Source organism: Thamnophis sirtalis, unplaced genomic scaffold, assembly GCF_051295495.1.
Source record: "Thamnophis sirtalis isolate CommonGarterSnake01/CBP01778 unplaced genomic scaffold, rThaSir2_p1.2 scaffold_7, whole genome shotgun sequence".
Taxonomy (NCBI): Eukaryota; Metazoa; Chordata; class Lepidosauria; order Squamata; family Natricidae; genus Thamnophis; species Thamnophis sirtalis.
In genome coordinates this window covers 22,619,587-22,646,642 of record NW_028261387.1, presented here as the reverse complement: position 1 = coordinate 22,646,642, position 27,056 = coordinate 22,619,587, and the positions used below count along the sequence as shown (strand labels likewise).

At 36.2% G+C, this 27,056-nt stretch overlaps 1 protein-coding gene across 2 annotated transcripts in view; it reads right to left on the bottom strand.

Moving 5' to 3' along the window:
- Positions 1-27,056, bottom strand: part of NEGR1 (neuronal growth regulator 1) — a 531,321-nt gene that overhangs the window by 248,583 nt on the left and 255,682 nt on the right. For both annotated transcript variants that reach the window (XM_087719471.1, XM_087719472.1), the window contains exon 2: positions 16,675-16,907. In XM_087719471.1, coding sequence (XP_087575597.1) covers positions 16,675-16,907 — 233 coding nt within the window. The remainder of the gene's footprint in view (positions 1-16,674; positions 16,908-27,056) is intronic.

The window sequence follows — 27,056 nt, the reverse complement described above, 5'->3', positions numbered from 1 at the left end:
ATTGCTCCACCAAGTGGATCATTTCTTGAGTACCTGCCATTTAAAATAACAGAGTGATCTACAAATATCTTTAAAAAAGGATGAAGATTCACCTGTTTCATTTTGAAATTAAGAAAAGAATCAAGACCAAGGACTTAAGAAAGAGATTCAGGCTGACTATTTCCTGATAGTAAAAACTGAATGCCCTTTCTAAAATTATCATGTCTCCCTCGCTGAGGTTTTCAAATGGAGGATGGTTGGCCACTTGTCAGGGATGTTCACTGAATCTGTGCTAAGTAGAGTGTTGGACTAGATGACCTATACAATTTCTTCCAAGATACATTATGGAATTTTAGGTTTAAGTAATCAACAATTCTCTCACCAACTGTCAAACTTATCTTATACCATGCATTAAACTCTTACCCAAATGGTCTTTCTTTCATAGACAAATTGCAGCAAAACAGTGGGCACTGTAATTACCCGGTGTTTAAGGTTATGGCTTCCTCATGAAACCTATGATAGCCTTCTTCTAAGGTCACCCCAGACATATTTTAGCAAAAGAATGAAAGAAAACAGAATTTTCAGAGAATTTTGGTTTAAAGCACAAGGAAGAGATTGAGAAGAATTATTTTCTTATAAAGCAGCATGAAGTGATGAAGGATGGGAACTGAGGGAAATTATTTCAACCTTTAAAAAAAAACTGTGAACAACAATCCTTAAAGTTATTTAATGAGATATGTGCAACATACTCAACTTTCTCTTGATATATATTTGGCCTCCCAAGAAATTGTGTACCACATTAGGGGTTTTTTGGAACCCTAATCATTTCAATAACCTGAACGGCATGAGCCCCAAATAAGTTTATTCTGTCTTTCTCTTACTTTCAAAAGAGAGCACCCCAGATCGGTGTCTGAGATCTTTTCCCTAAGAAGATGCTAGCCAAAAGGCAGGGACCATCTTGTTGCTGAACTACAACTCTCGTTAGCTCCAGACAAATTGACCAGTAAGAAGCAACACTAGAATATCAATACATGAACAGCCTGACCTCCGAACTTTCACCAATCCTTTAGTGCTACACGTCTTGTACATAAATTATGAAAATGGCTCTAATGCAAGGGGGGGGGGTTTTTCCAAATTTTTTACTACTGGTTCATTCTCGCGCTCTCAGGCGCTTATGTGCGATGGTTCTGCACATGCACAGAAGTGTCCGGGCAGGTGAGCAGAGCATCCCACTGCCACTACTACTGGTGTGCCCAATCTGGGCCAATCCAGGAGCAACCCACATCTGCTCTGATGCTTTCAGAAATCAGGGAGTTATTTTAAGATGTTACAATCAATATTCTATAGTATAATATTGAGAAATATGTGTACAACTAAGATAGACTAATTGTGAACTAATAAACTCTGTCAGGCTACCTGATCTCTTGAATGGCAACTCACTGGAGATCCACATGGCTCTTATCCTGATTATATTCCAGGAAGCACTGAAAACTTGGATATTCTACCAGAATGTATTGTAAGAAGAATGGTGAAATCTTGTAGGCTTTTGGTTTTATTTGGTATGGTTTCTTTTCTGGATGCAAATTGTTTTGTTCTTTTAATTTAATGTTCTGTGCTTTAATGGTGTACAGTACATCAAATCATGTCAGACATTTTAAAAACAATCAATCAGTCAATCCATCACATTATTATTTGGTAGATTATTTGTTTGTGGATGGCACCAATTAAAAATTATTACAACTTTAGATATATAATATCCTAGTCCCATGAAAGGCAGTGTATTATTAATGTAATAGAACTATTGAGTTAATGGTGTGGTTGCAAATCCAGTCCAACTTCAGAACACAACAGCAAACTGACCATGAGAACATGATCTGAAAGAATAAAAGAATAGGTAGTCCTCAACATACAACCATTTATTTAGTGACTGTTCAAAGTTATAACGGCACTGAAAACAAGTGACTTATAACTGGTTTCATACTTACAACTGTTACAGCATCTCTGTCATATGACAGATGTGGTGGCACAGTGGTTAGCATGCAGTATTGCCTGCTAACTCACTGCTCGCTGCCAGTAGTTCGATCTTGACCTGGTCAAGGTTGATTCAGCCTTCCAACCTTTCGAGGTTGGTAAAACGAGGACCCAGATTGTTGGGGGGCAATGTGCTGACATTTGTAAACCACTTAGAGAGGCATGTAAAGCACTATGAAGGGGTATATAAGTCTATGTGCTGTTGCTATCAAAATTTGGACATGCAACATTGGCATGCATTTATGACAGTTGCAGGGTCCCAGGATCATTTGGTCACCATTTGTAACCTTTCCAGATGGCTTTCAACAAGCAAAGGAAAAGAGGGAATTGAGATTCACTGCATAATTCAGGCAACAACAGCAGCGATTCACTTAACAGCCGTGGCAAAAAAAAGAGGCCGTGAAATGGAGTACAACTCACTTTACAACTGTCTTGCTCAGAAATGGAAATTTTGTGCTCTACAGGGGTCATAAATTATAGACTGAGCAGTTAGGAGATGACCTAAAGTCAAGGCCCAAGATATTCTTATAGCTAGGAATCTATTGAACGAAAAGACAAGGAGCCCTTCATGATACTGACATGATACTGATTTTAGCTCTGAAATTGCAAATCTATTTTCCATCTTCTTTTGTAAATAAATATTGTTTACACCATTCCTGGTCTGTTGCAATTATTTTTGCTCTTGTTTCCAAATATAAATGCCCTTGAGCATATTCATTTTCCTTCTCAAAATTATAATTTTGTTCTTAATTACATTCCTAGCATTTTAATTGCCTTTATTGATACATGTAATGTTCTGCATTTTTATAATTAGATTTGTTTAACTTGCAAGGTTGCAAGCAGAAAGATAGAAGGAGGCACATAATTACCAACTGCCAATGTTTAACCAATAAGTATAAATATATCACTTGCCTTTAAGAAATGAAGGAGTGGGTAGAATGTCAGATTACAACAGATGTATTTTAGGGCTATTTGTCGGTAATGTGCAAGAAGAAACACAGTCCCTTTCTTCTTTTTCTGCCCCCCCCCTTTCCAATGGTCTCCACCTTCTCTAACCCCTCATCAACAATGGAAATACCTCATTATTGTAAAATTATTGTCCATACCCAAAGACCGAAGTTATTTTATTTTATTTTATTCTTTCACAGAATGCTGAAGGAAACTGTCTCATTTTGATTTTAGAAAACAAAACTTTTCGTGCTCTCTCAAATTTGTGCAAAATCTGTTTCGGTCATAATGACCGTATAAATACAACAGAAGCAATGCAAAATACTGAAAAGTCTACGTAAATGTATTGAAAAGCCTGTTGATATAGGATTTTATCCATCACAAGATTAATTGACTGTGGACAAATATATTTCTTTTGATGTTTCTGCTTGCCCATCTTTTATTCAGAGCCTGAGCTTGAGACCTTTTATTTCTCACCAATCTTCACGTCTTTGAAGTGAAAATATGGAATTTTATTTCCAAAGCTATTTCATCACATAGAACATTAAGCAAAGTTGACAAAATAGTTTTAACTGATGATAACGTTTCACTGGAGATATTTCCTGTGCGAGACACCATTAGCCTTGTATCCAAAAAAGAAAAGAAAAAAAGGAATCCTGATTCATGCCTCTCAGTTTGAAAAAAAAAAAACTTCCAAAAGGCATACAAGGTCTCAGAATGATTTCTGTCATACAAAGAAGCTGACCAATCTGTTCAACTTCAGCCAGATTAGTTATGGCATCTTGAAAGAACATTGCTTGCTTTTCAATTCATTCTGGGTCTCCTTCAAAAAAACCCCCATTGAATTCTAGGTTAATTAGTCGGCTGTTCCTTTTCTGTAATAGTTTATAACGATTGTTTCTAGATTTGGCATCTAGGTTATGCAGTGGGTTACTGTGAAACTCTTAATTTACACCAATTCCATACACATTATTTGAATGTTAAGATACATTTATGTATACTTTTAAAAAACTTATTGTAACTGCTGTAACTTATTTGTCTGTCAGACATTCCAGGATGAACCATGTAATTTATGCCAGTATTTGGGAATATTCTGAAGTGCTCACCATTCCTATAAACACCTACAACTTTTCTAAAGTTGTAAATGTTTATAGGAATGGTGAGCATTTCACTCTTCCTATAAATAAGCTAGCAGTGAATCAGGGGTGAAATTCAGCAGGTTCTGACAGGTTCTGGAGAACTGGTAGTGGAAATTTTGAGTAGTTTGGAAAACTGGCAAATACCACTTCTGGCTGGCCCTAGCTTGGGGTGGGTATGGGGATTTTGCAGTATCCTTCCCCTGGAGTGGGGAGGGAATGGAGATTTTGCAGTATCCTTCCCCTGCCATGCCCACCAAACCACGCCCACAGAACCGGTAGTAAAAAAAAAATGAATTTCACCATGGATGTGAATAGAATAGAATACAATTCTTTATTGGCCAAGTGTGATTGGACACACAAGGATTTTCTTTTTTGTGCATATGCTCTCAATGTACATAAAAAGTAGTAGAAGCAGTAGCCAAAAACTCTACTACAATCGTTGGTTGTATAAACAGAGACATAGAATCAAAATCATGTGAAGTATTAGCACTACTTTATAAACCCTTAGTAAGATCACACCAATATTACATCCAGTTTTGGTCACGACAGTACAAAAAAGATGTTGAGACTTTGGAAAAAGTACAGAGAAGAGCAATGAGGATGATTAAAGGGCTGGAGACAAAAACATATGAAAAATGGTTGCATGTTTGGTTTGGCTAATCTAGAGAAAAGAAGGATGAGGCGTGACATGATAGCAATATTCAAGTATTTAAGGGGCTGTCACAAAGAAAAGGAGTCAACTTATTTCCCAAAGCACCAGAAGGGAAGACAAGAAAAATGGATGGAAATTAATCAAGGAGAGAAGCAATCTGGAGGTAAGGAGAAACTTCGTAACAGTGAGTAGATTTAACTAGTGGAACATCTTGCCTTCAGAAATTGTGGGTGCTTAATCACTGGAAGTTTTTAAGAAGATAGCCACTTGTCTCAAATTGTATAGGGTTTCCTGCTTGAGCAAGGAGTTGGACTAGAAAAACTCAAATGTCTCTTCTAGTTATATTCTGATTCTAAGTAAAACAATTCTCAATTAAAACAATTTTGATTTTAAAACATTCTAATTATTTTCTTTTCTTTTATAGATTTGTTTTGTTTCAATAAAATGAGATGGCCAATTAATTAATTTAATCAGTCCTTCTCTTTGAATGTATTTATGCATGCAGACACAGACATACAAGTTCACACATAGTGCTTGGAAATTAAGGAGGGAGAGTTTCTTGTCTCATTTCTGTCCCTAACTAATAGAATATCAGCTGATTCAACTAATACAGTTCGTGTAATTGTACAATGAAGATGACATCAACCAATTTCAAATAGAATGAGCCATCATTAAAGGATTACTTGAAATTGAGTATAAATAAGTCTCAAAGTTTCTTTTTAACATAGGGTTAAAAAGATACTTAATTGCATGAAAATTTCCCTCATATTTCAGGAGTTTGGCAAGCGTGCTTACAGAAAAGTGCAAACACGTATTTCAAGATGAAAAAGTTTTTCAACAGAATTGTTATAGCATCAGGTTTCCTAATTCTGCAAATATATACATATATATATACACACACACACAAACACACATATACATATACATATACATATACACACATATACACACATACACACACACACACACACACACACACACACATATATATTGATTTTTTGATGCCACATTGATCTGGATTTAACACCAAGTATTTATTAATCACCTGCAATAGTTTTATACTTTGCTAAAGCAGCTTGTAAACTTCTGAATCGGGTTCTGGATCTCACAAACCACTACTAATGGTTATCTATTTCCTCCCATCTCTTTCCTAAAGTACCATTTTGGATTTCCTTTTTTAATGGTAGAAGATTGATCGAGAAATGTGAAATATATCACATTTCATTTACAGCAGAGTAGAGATCTACTCTTCTTTATCTTGTTTATAATGGATGTGATACCAATGAGCTTATTGGTGCTTCCCCCTTCTCTGAACAAGTGATTCTTAGATCATATTACAAACTGCTTTAAATTTCCCCCTTTGCAAATAATAATAATAATAAAAATTTAGAAGTGTTACCCATTACTGCTTGACACTCAATTCTTTAATCTTTTGTGCTCTGAGTAGGTTTATGGACTAAGCAGTTGAACAAAAACTCATACTACTGTAGATTTTTATACACTTAAGTGACATAGGACTGTCAAATATTCACTTTATATACTGGAAAGTCCATAAGAAGAATGATTTATAGTCACAGCCATGACAGCATCCATGTGACAATAATAAAAGAGTGTAAATATGTATTTTACAGAATGATTGCCTGCCTATATTTTCTCTCTCTAAATCTTACCAAGCCACCCAACACAAATTCATTCAATCTATCTGGTTTTGTTCGCAGAGAAAAGACAAGTTGATAACAGTTGCTGGCATCAAGAAGTTAATTTTATAACAAACTGACATCTCAAGCAGCAGCAATTTAAAAGAGCAATGCTTTGTCAGTTTTAAGTGGGAAGTGGTTGCTGGTATGATTATAGATGTCTTCTGCATATTTATTTTGTCCCACTTTAAATAAATTTGTATAAGATTTATCTTGTTAGTCCCCAATACAAGTCCCTCTTGGCCAGGTTTAGGAAATAAATTAGTCCTCACAAACATTGTAGAGACTAAATCAATACATTAATATTTATGGAGGCATTAGGGAGGTTTATTAGTAGAAAAGGGCAGCACCCGTTACACTGGAAATATTGAACATATTTAATTCAAAAGCATCAATTGTAATGACACACTGAATCCATAAATTGTGTTTACATGTATGGATAAATGAATGCAGATCTACAACATAAGAAGGGACCCTTGGACAGAATCAAAATAAGTCCAATGTAAGCAGAGAGGCTTTGGTTTTCAATGAAGGAGCGAACTTCCTGTGCATAACTGTGTTATTTGCATTTATGTCGGAGAGTTCAATGCTATTCTCCCTGTTTTGTCTGCCATATTTTCCAGATACTGTAAAGATATCTGGGTATTCAGAACTGTTCTGAATTAACAAAACTGCAAAAACATGTAGTACATTGGCTTTATTCTGAAATCTATACCCAAAAATATAGGATAATAATCTAAGATTCCTGTGTGCTTTTCAATATTGCAAAGGAGAACCTAATTCACTTGAAAATCTGGCTGACTTCTGAAATTTCAAAGGTTCAAGCATGTTTATAGTAAAGTTAACATGTAGAAGGATATATTTCAAAATAACAAGTTATGATTATTTTGTGGAGATGAAAAGAACCTTCTGACGAGTGCTAATCTGACCTGTCTACTATTAAGCTGAATGCGATGGCACTATAGGCAGCTAACTCGGAATGCTGTGAAGCATCCACGAAGTGTTAATATTGGACATAAACATTTTAGACTAGTGAAAATGTATAGATGGACTTCTAATAAGTGTTGAAAATGAAATAAAAATCCAGGTACCTTTTATCACATGTGGTGGTCTTGCAAGTATGTGAATACATACTGGATAAAGATAACAATGACAATGCAGAAAATATTCAAGATTCAAATATTAATGAAGTCTAAAGCTTTTCTTTTAGGTGTTATGGACAAACCAATCCAAAACAATTTGGGATGATATTTCTTTATATGGTGACTGCTGTGAGGATTGTATTCACTAAGCACTAGAAAGGAAAAAAGGATGCAAAATGTTGAAGAATGGATTTTAAAATAGACTGAATTAGCAGAGATGGCTAAACTAACTGCTTTGATTAGAGACAATGGACTAGACAGTTTTATAAGAGACTGGAAGCCATTTGTGGACTTTCTACGTGTTAAATACAATAACAGATGGTTAACAGAGCGATCTGAAGATTAATGCAGTGTTTGGGATAACCTGTTGACTTTTTTTAAAAAAAAATCACATATATATATATTATTAGATGTTGGGTTGATTTGATTATCAGATAAAGATCCCCACATCTGGAACATTTGTTTAATATAATATTCTTGTTAAATAAGTATGGGAAAGCTCATAACTATTTGTAGACCTGTTATGTAAGGGGATGAGAATTTATCTAGATGGATTATTTATGTTTAATGTTAAATTTATTTGATAGTTGGGTCATTCTTTTTCATTTTTGTACACATTTTTGCCCTTTTTTCTTGTTAGTTGGATGTCCAGTTGCCTCTTGAAAAAGCACCTTTGGCCCTATTGAATACTACATATGGTTACTAGCTGATACATTACAGTACAGGTAGTACTTACTTATGAGCCCAAAATTTCTGTTGCTAAGTGACACACACACACACACACACACATATGTGTGTGTTTATTCTCTCTTTCAGTAGCGAAAGTTGTATGAAAAGACAACAACACAATTACTCTTTTCCTTTGAGGCATGTTGATTTAGTTTGTGATGAAGACTAAATATTGTGAATTTCTTTTTCCACCTTGTGGTGTCTTTCATTCTACAAAGTCTCACATTTGTAAAAGCTACAATAGTGAAGGAAGTAAGGAACTATTACATGGAATGCATGCATTTAATCATATCTGTAAACAATCATAAGAGTTGTGGTGGCACAGTGCTTAGAATGTAGTATTGCAGGTTAATTCTGCTGACTGAAACCGCTGGGCGAGATAATCCGTGGTTTTGGGGTATGGTATTATCAATATGCTGATGATATCCAACTTTTCATCTCTACCCCAAACCACCCCAACGATGCACTCAACATTATGTTCCAGTGCCAGGAGGCTGCGCAAATCTGGGTGGGGACGAACAGGTTCAAGCTTAATCCCTCCAAGACTGAGTGGCTGTGGTTCCTGTCAGCCCGATTTGTGCATCATGTACTGTCTTTGATGATAGGGGGAGAAATTTTAGCCCCCTCAGAGAGGGCCCTCAATCTGGGAGTCCTCCTGGATACCCGGCTTAGTTTAGAAGAACATCTTATGGCCGTGACCTAGGGGGCCTTCTACCAGGTCCACCCCATATGCCAGTTGTGCCCCTTCCTGGATCGGGATGCCTTGTGCACAGTCACTAACACCCTCGTCCTTTCTTGCCTGGACTATTGTAATACATGGAGCTGCCCTTGAAGAGCACCTGGAGGTTCCAGCTGTTCCAGAATACAGCCGCACAAGTTGTCATGGGGGTACCTAGGTGCTCCCATATTACACTCCTTTTAGGCAGCCTGCACTGGTTGCTGGTTGTTTTCCGGGTGAGATTCAAGGTGTTAATTATGATCTTTAAAGTGCTCCATGGCTTAGGCCCAGGGTACTTGCGAGACCACCTACTGCCACCGGTAGCCTCCCATCGTCCAGTACGATCCCACAGAGTTGGCCTCCTCAGGGTGCCGTTGGCCAGGCAGTGTCGGCTGGCGACCCCCAGGGGGAGAGCCTTCTCTGTGGGAGTGCTGTCCCTTTGGAATGAGCTGCCCCTGGAGCTTTGTATAATTCCTGACCTCCGGTCCTTCCGGCGTGTCCTAAAAAGTTGGCTTTTTCAGCAAGCTGGCCTGGCCTGAATAAAATAAATTAAATTATTAATTTTAAATTATTAATTTTAATTTAATCCTAAATTTGATTTAAATTGTCCATTGAAGGTTATTGGATGTCCTATTTCAATCTTTTTAAACTTTTGCCATATGTGTTTTTATGTTGTACGCTGTCCTGAGTCCTTTGGGAGAAGGGCGGCATATAAGTCCAATAAAACAAACAAACAAAACAAACTGCCAGCAGTTCAATTCTCATCTGCTTTCCATCCTCCTGAAGTCAGCAAAATGAGGGCCTAGACTGTTGGGGGTAATATGCTGACTCTGTAAACCACTTACAGAGGGCTGTAAAAGCACTATGAAGTGGTATAAAAGTCTAAGTGCTATTACTATTTTAGGAAAGAGCCCAAGTGCAGAAGGAAAGGCAGAATCCAATTGATCATTAGAAAACCATTTTTATTTATATCCTATACTGGTATTTATCCGTACATTTTTAAACATGCTAGAATGGGTTAATTATGATTGATATTTCATTTCTATCATTGAATCTCAAGATAAGCATAGTCAGTGTTCCTGAGATATGTTTAATGTATGCAGCACACAGAAATTCAATCCAGAGGATTTGGGATTATTGTTAACACAGTGTATTGAATAACAGATAAAATGGAAGGAACGCTAGAGAGTAGTGCTAGTATTGGAGTTAAAAAGAATAGATATCACAATTATAAAGAAATATTTCATTCTGAATTTCTCATTGTTAATCTGTGCCTGCATGTGAGTCTTAATTTTGAAAGAGAAGCAATATATTTGGACATTTTTTTCCATTCTGGCGAGTGAATAAGTGACATTTCCCTCATGTCATGTTAGAGTAACATGTTCTTAGGTCAACAAAGCTCACCTTGTAAGGCAGAAAGAATTTCAAAAGTTAAAAGAATCTGTCCATTTTTTCCTCATTTTTTTTTCTTATTTCATGTTTTGCCGAACTGCCATGCCAATCATCTACACACTGTCAATGCAGTGATTTTTGTTTTGCTTTCCTTTTGAATGTTCTTTTTTCTCATCAGTATTTTCCATTTCTTGCACTTTCTCCCAATTATATAACTTGCTGTAAATATTTCCGATTCAGGCTGTGGTTCTATATCTACTTACACACTGTGTGTTTGTGTTTGTGTTTGTGTGTGTGTGTGTGTGTGTGTGTGTGTGTGTGTGTGTGTGTGTGTATGTATGTATGTATGTATGTATGTATGTATGTATTCGTAGATTTTCACGGTTACAGGTATACAGAGGTTTTGGTATATTCGGGTCTTTTCCGGTGTAAGATTGAGAGTATCTTGGCGACGTTTCGACGAGGTCCCACTCGTCATCTTCAGGCTGGTGTCTTTGGCCTTGTGCCTATGCGAGCACGGGAAAAGACCCGAATACACCCAAACCTGTATATGTGTGTGTTTGTGTGTGTGTATGTGTGTGTGTGCGCGCGCATTATTGGATTGAATTACTCCAGAAGAAAATACAAATGTGGATTGGGTCACAGTTTATCATATTATTTACTCTAGCAGCCACAGTAACTTTAATGTAGACAATAGTTAGAGAAATGTAAAATGTTAATGTCAGAAGAAAAGAAAAGATCCCAGTTCTTTCAACAACCAGTTCTATCATCTCAAAATTGGATTGTCAGAAATATTACTGTTTCATATCTTTCTACTGATTTTCTTTTAGTTTTAAAGTAAACATGATTCAGTTTAAGACATTATAATATGAGCAAAAGCCTAATCTGAGGCTCAGGTTTTGTTGGCAAGTCAAAGAATTATTCCATTTAGGTTTTATTAACATAAGTTAAGCACTTCTTTTGATTAACATTCATATCTATAATATTGGGCCACAGATTAGCTAGCAATGGCAAGCATCAGAATAATGTTTCCAAAGTAAGTCACATTCTGTAATATACCATAATATACATCCAAAACACAAAGTTAGCATCAGTTTATCTTTGTCATTTATGAATGGATGGATATGGATGGAAGGAGGGAGGGAGGGAAGGAAGGAGGGAGAGAAGGTCTGAAAATTTGAAACCCACTCTTTAACAGATAATAGATTTGGCCTGGTTTAGATAAAATCCTTAAGGCAAAGATATATATTTGAAAATAGATTCATTACTATTTTGTGAAGAATGTGTGGATTAAGCTCTGTTATTGATGCAGGCTACTTTTGTATCTCTATGCAAAATAAAGAAATTCATTCCCAGGTTGAATGAGAGATATTATCATTTATTCTCCAGGGCAGACAATATTACTGTCTTAATTTGACCCATACATCTGCAGTGTCTTGTTCTTCTTTTTATCCTTAATATCTCCAATATAAAAATTGAAATAATTACTGTATGTTCACCAGAAACATGTGTGACTCAGTAAAAATAATGCACAGTCTTTTTTTGTTCTGAGAGAGACTCTTGCCTCTTGACTAGAGCCTAGAGCCTACAACATAATAAAAACTAAAGCAAAATCTATGTTTGTTTCAATGTAAATTAAATGTAAATAAGATGAATATGGCAGAGATCCATCTTACTTTTATGATTCCTCCCCACGTGTTTCATATTTTTCCCTGTCTATCACATTGCAAATTAGAATTCAACCACTATTTATTATTTCATTCAATTAATATGGCCACCAGCATCAAACATATAACTCTAGGTAGCTAACAAAATTAAAACAATCAATAAAACTATTTAAAAAACAATAAATAACCAATATAGGGCAAGTAAGATAAAACCAACCAATACAACAACATAAGGGGTAAGGTACACCCCTTACCTCACAGCCATTCCTCACCTGCCTGCCTGGGCTCCTTAGGGCCCCAACAGGAAGCCATTGTTGGAGCTAAGCAGCTGCTATGAGAAAGAGTTGGAAAAACAGCTGGCTCAATTCAAATTGGCTCTGTCTGTGAAGTAGGCTTAGCAGAAGCACCTTATTGAGGACTATGAACAAAGGTTTTCCAAGCAGAGGAAAGACATGCGGGAGTGCAAGGCTAGATACCAGCACCTGGAGGCTCAGCGGGATGAGATGGCAGTTCCAGGCCATGGTCCCAGGCTATGAAGGGCTTTGGATATCACTAGCCGCACTTTAGAATGAGCCCAGAAGCATAATGGAAGACAGCAGAATGTGCCCATAACTGCTTGTGACACTGTAGCTTATGCTTTCAGAGGCTATTCAAAGGCATCCCTATTCTGAGAGTTATGTGAGGTCTTGCGGCAACAAACTGTAAATTCATGTATTAAAATTTTATTCATATAAATACATGGAATAAGATACATTGTTTTAGGACAGAATGAAAGGGCCTGGTTACATATTTGCTTATGAAAAATCATCATCACTCGAGTATTCGCCATTTCAATAAATGAAAGAAGTGTAATTACCTTTAGAGAACGTGGAGACAGAACTAATGTAATGTAATTCACCATTTAATACATGCCTGAAAAATACCAATCTTAGAGAAAAGTATTCAAAGGTCCGTGCATATTGTGTAATTTGTAAAGCTGTGATGGTTATAAGCTTAAGTATATGTAAAATATTATGGGAAAATATTCACAGAAATACAGTAAATTGCAAAAAAAAAAAGTATCAAAAACACAACTGAACACCTGGAAAAATGCTTTTAGAACTGCTTATATTATATACTAGGATAAATTATTCCAGTATACTTTTAAAAAATTCATTGGTTATATTTAAATCTTGGTTCATATCATAGCCATCAAACAATAACTACACTGCTGCTAAAACAAAAGACCTGGCATCTGTTAGACTCATTCTTTGTTCTATATGTCCATCATGCAGCAATATTAATAAATCAATGATTTCAGTCACTATTTACATCCTTAACCTAGAGACCTTAAGTAAGGGCTCCAAGGTTTTTTGTCAGTATTTATCAAACAAACATGCCAATAAACACTTGTATATCCAGTGATGATAAACTGAATGACTACCATATACAGTACTAGTGCACGCAACTGTAGCAAGCTAAGAAGGATTAGCCCTGTTATCTAAAGTACAAAAATAAAATCTTAGTATAAAAAGCCTTTGTTGAAAATCTGGAAAGTCATAGCGAGTAAAGTGGACAATATCAGATGAAATGAACCAATGATCTGACTTAGGATACAGCATCAAATATATTACTGATAGTTATCCTTGTAAACCCCAGATTTTATTACAAGATAAATGCCACTAAATAAACAGAGTGATCTTTCTTCATTCATTCATGTAAAAACACACACAGAGAGACAAGGTATTTCTAATCTGATTTTCTTTGTTTCTACTTTATTGGCGCTTAAATGCAGATATTTGAAGTGACAACATAAAAGGACATTCAGGAAAAAGATAGGCAGAAATCAGATGGCCAAGCCAGGTTGGCACTGCAACTCATGAGATCAAAGGCTTCCTTCATCTCATTGCTAATTCCTAAACCACCTGTCCCTCAGAATAGTTAATCGGGGCATGCCTAATCTCTGAGAAGGTTATTGACACAAAACGGTGCTTTGTGATGTAAAATGTATAGCAGCTTCAATGGTGATAAGTATGATAAATGTTTTGGGACTTTCTAACGATTCAGTTTCATTATACCTGGAAACCCACTGCACAAATTATCAAGTTCAAATGTGCACCCGAACTTGTGTTGCCAGGACAAGGATGAAAAGAGTTTTCTGAAAAACAGTGTGTTTGACACCATGCTTTTGTGTTTTTGTTTTTGCTTTGCAAATTTCCAGGAAACACTGTGTTCAGTGACATTTATGTTCTTTTCTTTTGACCCCGGTTTCAATAATAATATCTATCCCTCATGAACTTTATTAATACTTGCAGGAAATGAGTTGAATGCTTATTTGTTTCCATAAAAAGATACAGGAAGAACCAAAATAAATGCTCTTCTGAGCTGCCTACATCAAGTTGCCATTTTCCCTAGAAGACGTAATTGTTGTTATTTTCTAGTTTCGGAAAGAAAAACATATTCATTTCCTCTGAATCTTATCTGCAGTATTTTCAGAATGCCATATCCAATTCAGAAAATGTTTTTTCCCAACAAAGGTACACGATTTTGACATGATTTTCTTTTGTCTACTGCCATCAGTAAAAGCATGAGATACTATTCTTGCTTTTTGGCTCACAATTGATGGAATCACATGCCAGGCATTTTTAATACTTTGAACATTGCCTGTTCCAAAGCATCTTTTTCTTAGGGTTTGGGGCAGCATTCAACCAATTTTGTACCTTTCAGACGTATGGATGTCATTTCCCAGAATTCTCAGTAAGCCCATTAAGGCTGAAGAATTCTACGAACCAAAGTGGTTGAATTCAGGGTGTGTCTTAGCTAAAATAAATTTCAGAATAACTTTTGTTTCCATCCTCCAAAATATTCTTAGTGCGGGCTGTATGAATTTATTTTTAATGGTTTATTAAGACACTGAGGGAATTTCATTTTGGGTGTGGAAAAAGCAGACTTATACAGAGGTAAGGCTACTAATTGTCACTATTTGTGAAGATACATTATAAAACAGATATGAGTTAATGTGCCTGGAAGAACAGCTTCACCAGACCCAAAACAGGATGCAACTAAGCTAAGCATAGATCAAGAGAAAATATGACCTGGTTCATATAGTAAATTTGACTAAATTTGGTTATACGCTGCCTGAATGAAGTGACATTGCCCAAATTTGGCCAAGGTAGAAAACCTTAACAAAATATCAACTCCTCTCTTAACTTTGAATGGCTTTCACTTCAGCTATTCTATATCACTCTCATTTTGAGGGGTTATTTTTTTAAAAAAAAAGTAATGCCAGCTGCTGGCCAATTCATTGATGGCTGGAATCTGGCTGGTGAAAAGAGGGGCCAACAAACCACTTGAGTAACGGTTTATGTGATTGTCTGTGTAGCAGTTCATAAATAAATACTTAATCCACTGTTAATGTTAAGTATATTACTGCTACAAGTGAAACATAGCCAATACACAAGTTCCTCCAAATATATAGGCCATCCTTTTTCTTTATCTTCAGACATATGATGTATATGTTTACTACAAACATCCTGACAAAGATTCTGTGCTTCAGTTAACTATGAAGCCAGAGTCATATATCAATTATGGTGGAAAATATTATATCTATTAGGTATTTGAAGTATTGGTTAATCAAAAAAGTGGTGTGGCAAATCTAATGTATGTAGACCATGAAAAAAATACGCTTTTCTTACTTAAGTAATGTTTCTGTATGAAACTAGAAAATATGGTAGTAGTCAATAGAAAACTTCAGCAAATAATCTAATTTACTACATACATCTCTAATGGAGAAAAATGGGATGGAAATGTTGGCTGAAGACTGAAAATAATTTATATTTTTACTTTGTACCTCCACTAAAATATGGAGGTGCCACACTGAACTGAGAAATTCACTCTACTTTTGCATTCTTTTGACGAAATAAGAGGTTCATAAAGTAGACAAGCGAGGATATCTCAACACTGCAAGCGTAGGTGCATAAGAAAAATAAGAAACATCAGGGTTGTTTTTGAGTGGATGCTGAATTGAACAGCAAGAAAGAATAGGACTCATTTAATCCAAGTTCATAATTTGGAAATCATTATGGATATAAATTATTTTAATTTGTAACTAAACTTGGCTCAAAATAATTCAATTGAAAGAAAATATTAGACTACAAGGTGACACTTATCTTCAATTCCTTTTCTGGTGCTTGTTTCAGAATGGTATCTAGCTGTGGCAAACTAATAGGATTATGTAAGAGAAAACATTTTAACAAACTGGTGCATATTTCGTGCAGGGAACAACAAACAAAATCTTTTTCTTAATGGGAGTTCTGATTACAACTTTTAAATTTAGAATACATGACATCTCTTAATTTTAACAAATACCACACATCTTTCTGCAAGCACAAAAATCAGTCCTCCCATCTCTTTTTCACAAAACATTTATACTCCCACACATTTTGATATGTGTTTGTAAGTGACTACAATTATGCCAACTGCATTTTAAATTCATGACATAAAAAAAGTTATAAATGAGTTAATTATCTATTACAATCAGATGCCAAATCTATTCTGTCTATAAAAATTAATTAAAATTTAGAAAATGGAATCACTTATACCTTTTACAGTTAAGTACACCTGCATGGTTCTGGGCGTGTGCTGCGTCTGCACTGAACAAGTATATAGACCATCATCTGACACATCCACATTCTGTATCTGGAGACTGTATTCCCTTTTATTTGCTGTTGCAATTGAAACTCGAGGATCTACTGACCACTTGTCTCCTCCTGCAAAAATAATGCTTGATCGATTCAGCCAGGCACCTTTTGAAGCTCCATCTTCCAAGTAACATCTATAAATTTAAAAAAAAGGATGCAATTAATAGAATGATCTTAGTTGCCTAGAAAATATTTTTTTTTAATGTTACCCATGACTTACATAGTTATGAATTTATATTTTTCTAGAATCCTAATATACTTTAAGATTTGCCACTAATATCTGATTTATGAATATTTCTGGGAATTTTGTGAGTTCCTTCTTGGAATAAGTATCCCAAGGACTCCGAAAGAAATTTTAAAAAAAAGCAACAAAATTCTTAGTACCCCCTTGTTTTTTAATAGCAATAGCAATAGCAGTTAGACTTATATACCGCTTCATAGGGCTTTCAGTCCACTCTAAGCGGTTGACAGTCAGCATATTGCCCCCAACAACAATCCGGGTCCTCATTTTACCCACCTCGGAAGGATGGAAGGCTGAGTCAACCCTGAGCTGGTGAGATTTGAACAGCCGAACTGCAGAACTGCAGTCAGCTGAAGTAGCCTGCAGTGCTGCATTTAACCACTGCGCCACCTCGGCTCTCAATGACAGGGGAATGCAGATATTTAAAATTCTGAACATAGATTAGAGTAATTTTTATTTATTAGGCTTCTGCAAGTCATTTGATGAATATTAAGATCCGTATTGACTGTTATTTTGTCCTTCTGAAAAAGACCCCAAAGAAATACAAGGAACTAAACAGCCATGAACCAAGACTTCAAAAGAACTTGTCACATTTTCCAAATATATTTTCTTGCCTATTCTCAGAACCAAAATATTGGAATAAGCAGTTTTCTTATTTTATCCATGATTTATTACTCACATTTGTTATATTAAAATGTGCTAAGAGCATATTCTTTTTAAAAAACCTTAAAATTGGCAAATATAGATTTACCAGTACTTCAATGGTAGCGATTTTAATAATTTCTATAGCAAATGATGACATTTTTCTATATTACTTATTTCATCTAAAATACTATTTGAATAATTAGAATACTGCAATACAAAATTCAAACACAATACAGAAATTCTATTCGCATTCATGGAGCCAATATATCATAGGAAGGAACAATACTTAAATCAGTGTGTCAGACTTCTGTCTCTCTAAGCTTTTGAAAATGTTCCATCACAGATTGAAGAGTGTTTCTTTTAAATGAGCACAGTACATCTCACAAATGAAATACACATCCATCGGAAAAGGTTTGACAGAATATCTACACAGTCCCTCAGGGGTTGGAACACCATGCTGAAAATTGCTACAAAGTCCCAAGCTGATTTCAGCCGGGCGAGTCACTGCCAACAGTACGAAACTAATCAGTTCAAAAAAATAAGGAACAAGATATCTCACAGAATCTAATTTACAGCCACTTTCATTCTCATGCTGAAACAAAAGCACAAAGGGTGTTCATAGATTTGTATTAAGAATGACCAGATCTTCATATTTATTTAAAGATATGCAGCCAGATTTCTAAAATTTTAAAGTAACTGCATAATATGATGCACGTATGATTAAAGCATGACTGTGATTCAGAAGTTATGAGGCACTTCATTCTCTTTTAAGAAACCTATTCATATATTTAAAAATAAGGAGGTTTCTCACATCAAATTAAAATGAATTTCTCATTGGGAAACACCCAGCCAAGCAGAAAAGAGAACTCAAGCAAAGGATTAGCCTGGAATGCAGCCTATGCAGCCACAGGATATTTTGGACTAACCCTCCCTAAGCTCCACAGAACCTTATCTATCTTTCCCCAAGAAAAAGCAAGCAGTCTGGGGATATTCCTGTATTACTGGCAGAATACAATAAACAGTTAGCTTGGACCCTACGTGCATGGATCTGGTTGTTTGCACCTGAATTTCTAGCATGTTGTAAAAATATACAAAATGGCTTAATGTAAAATACCTATTCTGGATTTACTCAGAAGGAAGACCCTTATACATCTTATATTTAATCCCAATAAATTGAATTAAGTGCTTCTATTTTGAAAGACACCCTCTAGTACCAGCCATTCTGGCTTCACCAAATATTACAAAGGAGTGTATCATTAGTGTCCCTGCTCAAGTCCTGCTGTGGTGGTTCATGAAAAGGTGTTCCTGGGAGAGACAGGTAAAGTACCCTGAGATTCTTTGTGAAGAGGATATATTCAGTGGTAGGATTCAAATAATTTAACAATAATTTACCAGTTTTCTGCCCTAATGATTTTTCAAACAATCAGTTTACCAAACTGCTCATAAAGTTAACAACCTGTTCTTCCGAAGTGGTGTGAACTGGCTGAATTCCACCACTGGATATATTCCTTGCAGGACATGAAACAGTCCAGCAGTGGCTATATACTATATTAATTATATGAGCAGACAAGATAAAATGATAGCACTGAGCGATAGAATCTGCAGGCTAAAAAGTCCACAACATGTATCTGAGGAATAGCTGACAATCTTTCAGAGTATTAACGGTGTATATCAGGGGTATCAAACTCATGGCATCACATTGTCATCCTGTGACGTATCACAACTCCCACCCTTTGCTAAACTAGGGGTGGGCATGGTCAGCGTGTGACGCATCTGACTTGCGGTCCGCAAGTTTGACAACCCTGGTGTATATGATGTGACTAGATTAAAACCCTTTGGGATGTCTAATTCCCAATGTTGCCATGCAGGAAAAGGAAATTCAAAGCTGTAGAGGAAGAACTACACTGGGAACATGGGAAGTAGGGAGCATTAGTATGGAAAAATGTTAGCATAGACAGAAAATCATGCGGTTTACTATTAAGAACATGAAAGAATAGCACTGCTTTCAAATTGAAAGGATATAACTAAGACATTATTTAGATATAGTGCAGTTAATGACCAAATAATATCCATTAGATTTCACAGACTACCCTAATTATTATTATATTAGTCAAGATCATGCTCCAACCACTGATGCAGAAAAAGAGGAGTTTGACAAATAAATAGTCAAATTCAATCTAAAATCATCAGAACATGAACACAAGATGTGTTGTTGGTGATTAGAGACAAGAACGTCAAAGTTTGAAACATTAAGAGGAAAATGTAGTTGTCTCCACAATACGGTTTTGACCACATTCCCACCATTTTCAAGAGGAACACAAGAAATGATTTTGAACTCTTGAACTTAAGTGCTGGGAAGCCAGAGAAGTTCTAGCATGAAATCAAAGAAAGTGTGAAAAGAGACTGCCAAACACCAGTAAAAAGAAGAAAGCCAACTGTATAGCAAAAACATAATACAAATCTGAAGACAAGAACAAAAGCTACAGGCAAGAAAGGAAAAAAAATATCATAAAGGAACTTAATAAAGATTTTCAAGGAACAGTTGGCAGAGACAAGGAGTATCATTACAATGATATGTGTAAAACATCAAACATGGAAAGAGACATAGAAAAACAAGGAAAATATTCCAAAATCTCTCTGAACCCAGAAAGAGGTCCTAACTTTGAATTAGTGTGCCAAAGGACACAATGAATAGAGAGTAACTGGTTCAAAGATCAGACAAAGGTGGAACAAAAATGGAAAGAGAACACTGAAATTCTACACAGTAAATACGTGAACACCCAAGATACCTTAGAATGTATTCCCTCCTTAAAGCATCCAAAGGGGAAGCAAGATAACCACCTTAGTCGTAACTAAGCCAGATGTTTATAGGAATTGATAAAGTATCTATATACAGTAATATTGCTAGCCATGTAGGGAGAATCTGTTACCTTTCCCAGCAAAACTGAGAAATTATGCCAGCAAAACTGGGAAAAGTAGTATCTAAGAGACTGGAAGAGTTTGTTACATATAAAAAAAAATGAGATTTAGCAGAGTACATAATAGTTTTTATTTCACATAGTAACAAAATAATGTAAAAGGAGTCTATAGCAAAAGAATCATATAGACAAACACTCTATATGCTTATGATTACTCCATGGTTGCTCCAACAATCATATGTGCACAACACACACATATACACCAATACTGATGAGTGATGAAGAAATGTTAAGTAAACTGTGAGGAGACATCAAAGGAAAGGGGTAAGTAATTTTTAGGTTGGAGCATTTTTTCTTAAAGTCTAAGCATATGGGGGGGGGGGGGTGTTCTCCCCAAACCCTGACAATGATTTGCCAGATGTTGCAAATATTTGCAAACATTTAAAACAATGTCATTCCTCTGATTATTATTCTTTACTTTTATAAACCTATAAAGTTTTATTAAAAATATTTTATGATAATATTTTTATAATTTTTTATTTATGTTGATAATGTTATTTTTATGAGATTCAACAAATAAATACCCTATGAATAAATCAATTGAAATGTTAATATGGTAAATATCAATAAAATAATCCATACAAACAAAAGCTCTTTTTCTTATGAAAACTACATTCAAACTGAGTTAGCCATGTATTTTTACAGCTGTCTCTACAGTGTAACGGACAGTTCTAAAAGCTTTTTGTTCATAGCCTTTTAAAGACTATAAAATAATCACATGCCATTTTCAAAGTTACAGAGTTTTCTATCTGCTCCTCCTCATATAAAAACTCAACTCTTTGGACATCAAAGGCTTAATGCTGAAATGTCTGAGATGTAATACAGTTGTAAAAGAGATGCATTGGTGTTATAGCAAGCCATTTTATTTGTTGCAATGTCTGCCCCATAAGACCTTTACAATAACTGGCAAATATGCAAATATTGCTGGTTATTTTGCAGACTCTGCACATCTATGAGATGAACAACTTCTCAGTAGAGGAGGACCCTTGTCAAGATAAAGTCATGTATTAATAAATAAACATAGTGAGCTAGTAAAGTGAATTAAAGCTAATGTTATGATAAATGTAGTGGTTAACATTTTTATATAGCATATTACCCTAATGTTAGGATTTGAAACTTGAAGGTTTAGCCTAATTTGTATAGTGAATTGGGAGTTGGACAGAACAGTCAAAAGCCAGTTTGTGTGACTTTGCATGTATTCATAAGTTATGCATGAAGAAGTCATGTGGCTGCATTGATATGAGTACAATATGCCAGAAAGGAAAACACGTCCTCTTTTCTGAATCTTTTCTATCATATTCTTATGATATTTTCCATCATATTCTGAATTCCTGTGAGGTACTACTCACAACAACAGAAGGGTTTCTAGCTGCTTAAAGCAACAAGGCAAAGTTGTTTTACAATATGACTGCCAGACCATCACGAAGGTTGTAATCTAGCCATCTTTCAAAAAGATGTGCTATCCAGAAGAAAAGTTCATTTTTTACACTGATGTAGGAAATTGAATACCAGTCTTTATTTCATATCAAAATTGGCCCCACATCGTGGTGGTATTCTACCGGCTTTGACTGGTTCACCTGAACTGGTAGCGGAAATCACAGGTGGTCTCTTCTACCCCCCAAGGCTCTATGGCATCCCATTTAGGTCGGGTTTTTTTTTTTTTTTTGCCAAAAAAAGCGCATGCATGGAAGTGGCACTTGCAAAAGGAACAAACATGTGCACGCGCTCACATTTGCAAACCAGTAGGGAAGGTAAGCATATATCACCCCTGGTCCATATGAGATTTTAAGAATCAGACTTCCTAGGGAAGTCAGGTAGCATAAGAACTACTGAATTCTACTTTATATTAAAATGTATATAGTAACACAATATTGAAAACTTTACACAGATCTCTCCCCTCCTTATACAAAAGAAAATAAAAGCAGGGCAATCTTTAGTTTCTTTCCCTCCTGCCTTCCTTCCAGGGCTAAGCTGGTATTTATCTACTGAATTCCTTCTTCAGGGTCATCTCTGTATTCTACATTAAGCATACCTCATCTAGTTTGCATGTGGCAAAACACTTTTTATATAAATGCATTTCCCGATTTTGCAGTATCTCAAAACTTTGAGAAAGTTCATAAGCAGCGTCAAGCCATATTCATGAAGAATATTTAAGATGGCTCTTTCATCCATATCCCATTTCAATAAGGAAACATTATCATGGATGAAGGAAAATTCTGAATATTCTCATGCTTTTATTACCCAAGTGGGTAACATCATCAGCACTGATAATGTTACCTAATTGGCTAATAAAATGTCTTCAAGAAAACAACAAAGCACCAAAGACCCCACTGTTCTTTACATTAGCAATAATATCCCTGTATTTGATCTTAAAGTTATTTTTGCGCTATCATTATTACATGATGTTTTACAAAATATTCCAAAAGGTACTCAGACTTATACAAGGGACAAATGCAACATGTATACTGGTGCCCAGTTTGAAGGAATTAACTTAATTCTGTTAACATCAATATATTTGATCACAATGAAAGATATAATTATGGAGAACAATCTTAGATCATTATCTTCAGCTCCCTGGTCTGCTAACAAGGCAATTTCAAAGTATGATCTTTTTTGTCTTTTCATAGGAATCTATATGCATATGGATATATGTAGAAAGCACATTATTCTTCACTGAAATGTAGTTTATCCTCATCTCAGAAATGAATCATTTCTGCATTTTAATATTAGTTGCAATTAATTAAAAAAGGAGAAAGATCTCTACTTATACAATTATTTTATTAAATTTAAGTAAAAATTATATGATACATTCATTAATGCTGAGAATTTATTAGGGACTTCATCTTTTTCCCCTTCAGTTATTTCTGCTATTCAGCTACTTGCTGGTCATCATAAGATTATACTTAATGCAATTTATTAATAAAAATCTCTATGAAATACCAATTATTCCTTATGAATAAAGAATGATTGTACAGAAAAATTAATTAAACTTAGTGCCACACTCATTAGACAGAAACAACATTAATGCTGATTCTTCATGACTCTTGAAAAACTTCAGTTAGAGCTGATTTTCTGCTTAGGAAAAGACTACTATATCAAAGCAATGGAAAGGACTAGTATTTGTTTTCATTATTATTTAAATTATAGTATTTTGAATATAATATTTTGAATTTGGTGGTTTGAATCCCTAGTGCTGTGTAACAGAGTGAGCTCCTGTTACTTGTCCCAGCTTCTGCCAACCTAGCAGTTTGAAAGCATGTAAAAGTGCAAGCAGAAAAATAGGAACCACCTTTGGTGGGAAAGTAACAGCATTCCGTGTGCCTTCAGCATTTAGTCACATGATCATGGAGATGTCTTTGGACAGTGCTGGCTCTTCAGCTTTGAAATGGAGATGAGCATCATCCCCTAGAGTCAGTAAAGACTAGCACATATGTGCAAGGGGTACCTTTACCTTTTACCTTATTTTGAAATGTATGAGATTTGAATGAAAAGTAATGCACCCAAATGGCAGTATTGATGTACCCTAACTCTAAAGTGTTCATCACCATTTGCTTCAGTTGGTAGAAAGTTGCTGTGAGAAAAGGTTTCTATTGGTGTGTGTGTGTGTGTGTGTGTGTGTGTGTGTGTGTTTGTGTGTGTGTGTGTGTGTAATGAATGCCTGCAGAGTCTTCTCATCAGTGAACTCTAAGTACTGTGACAAGTTTGAATGTTACACTGCTGAAGGAATCTCTACAAATTGAAATTTAACATGATGATGACTGATGACATGAATACTGTGTATTTATGGGCAATGTTCCCTCTAAGCTGTGTGGGTGCGCGGCCGCGCACATGGCAACAAAACACCGCGCAGCAGTTTCCAACTGCCGCCCAGTGGTTTTTGTGAGACACCTTCCACGATAATAGGAGAGGAGAGCCAGCCCGGTGACAGCAATCACAAGGCAGAAAGTAGCTGAGAGAAGGGGTGTGGGGGTTGGGAGAAGGCATGGGACGGGCTCCCAGCAGCGGCTGCTCAGATTTGCCATTTGAGAGCGAGAGAGGGAGGGAGGGAGGGAGAAGTAGGAGGAGGGGAGTGGGGGAGTGAGGGAGAGGTAGAGCGTGAGCGTGTGTATCCCTCCTTCCTTCAGCCCAACACTCTCACTGGCATCCCGGCCAGATGAGAAGGACTGCAGAGGGTCTCCTTGAGTCTAGGGCAGCGAGTCATTCGATGGGAAATGTGCCTCTTGGAAGGAATGACCTGGCTTGACTCCCGCTTCATCTCTCCTGTCTCTTTGCTTCTCCATTCGGTCGTTGGGTGGCAGATTGAAAGTGGGAGCCAAGCCGGGTCATTCCTTCCAAGAGGCAACTTTCCCACTGAATGGCTCGCTGCCCTAGACCCTCTGCAGTCCCTCTCATCCGTCTGGGATGCCAGTGAGAGTGTTGGGCTGAAGGAAGGAGGGACTCTCTCTCTCTCTCTCTCTCTCTCTCTCTCTCTCTCTCTCTCTCTCTCTCTCTCTCTCTCTCTCTCTCTCTCTGTCTCTCTCATTAAGAGAGATAGTTAGTTAGTTAGTTAGTTAGTTAGTTAGTGGGCAGACTTAGCACTTTGTTAAGTTTGTTTCTCTGTGTGTTGTGTATATATACATGTCTCAATGGGTGCAATTGTGCAAGTATTTTTTTTCCTCTTTAAAAGAATTTTTGGATTTCTCCTAACCAAACCTTTAAGACTGAAAGAGTTAGAGTTGAAATATAAAGAGATTGTCAATCGCCATACTGTTAGATTGATAGGCAATTATGGACTATCTTGATTATATCCTCTTTAGAATATGCTACTGTATGGTTGAGAAAAAGATCAAACTTCATTCCATTGAAACCCAACAAAGTTCATAGGGAGGGTTTCTTTCTACGATGGCTTCTTGGGTCAACGTGAATATCAGCTATCAAAAATGTAGGTAGAAAATTAAGCAGGCAATAGGCAATTACAAAAAGGGAAGCCAACTTTCTGAATCTGTTTCTTTGCACTTAGTGATTTATAAATAGACTAATGTTCTGAAAACCTGACCTAAATTACTATATATTTTAAATAGCTGTAAAGCTATGCTGAAAAAGCTGTTCTCATGGTATTGTGATAAATTCAATAAAAAGAAGGGAATTCTTGATGAACGTAAGGAGAAATGAGAGTATTGGATAGTAAACGGACAAATAAAATTACCAATCAAAGAGAATATTTGCACCTCAGGGTTGAAATGAGATGTTCTCTCTTACTCTTTCCACTTCCTCTCTTCTCTCTCTGTCTCTCTCATCCTCTTTCTCTTTGTCTCTCTTCTCTTTCTCTCTCCCTCTTTTCCATTCTTCTGTCACTTTCTCTCTCCTTCTCTCTTCTCTCTCCTCTTTGTCTCTTTCTGTTTCTCTCACCCTCTTTCTCTTTGTCTCTCTTCTCTTTGTATCTCCTTCTTTTCCATTCTTCCTTCACTTTCTCTCTCCTTCTCCCTTCTCTCTCCTCTTTGTCTCTTTCTGTCTCTCTCACCCTCTTTCTCTTTGTCTCTCTTTCTCTCTCCTTCTTTCCCACTCTTCTGTCACTTTCTCTGTCCTTCTCTATCTCTCTGTCTCTCTTCCCTCTTTTTTTCTTCCTCTCTCCCATTCTTTTATCACTTTCTCTCCACCGCCCAACCTGTCCCCATACTTATCTTCGATTGATCATGTTTGCAATAATTTACCTTCTCTCCTAAATAGGCGCAGTTCCCTTACCGGATTCCTCACTCACTCAAACACACACACACACACACACTCACGCGCGCACGCACAAAATCATTTTTCTCCATTCCAATTCAGATCCTATAAATCAATTGCTCTGTGAAACATCTGTGAAAAAAATTCAGGTGCTCAGGCATGAAAATGTGCTGCTCAAATACTATACTTTTCCACACACACTGAAAAAAAATTAGAGGGAACATTGTTTATGGGGCCCAAAATTCAAACTGCTAGTGGATGTTATTTATTTTTAAAAAAACATTTATATCGCCTCCCATCTTATATCAAACTTTGGGCAACTTCCAATCAAACATATATGAAGATTGACAGCAACCAACACACTTCACACAAGAAAGGTTGATGAAATTATTAATGACAATTGGTGAATCACTCGGAAGGAAATTACTGTCAAGCTTGGCATTTTACAATAATGTATGGAACACATAATTGATGTTCTTCAGTACATGAAGTTTTGTGCAAGATGGGTTACTAACACACTGATTGCAGAGATGAAAGCCTCAATTTGCAGGAAGTGTTATCACACCACATAAATGAAGGAGAGTAATTTCTTCAGCATGCAATACATGTGACAGCTGATTAAATATCATGGTCTAGAAATGTAGTATCATTCCATGGGACATCATTACAAAGTTTGATCTGTGGAAAGAAATCACCACAGCCTTTGGCACAAAAAC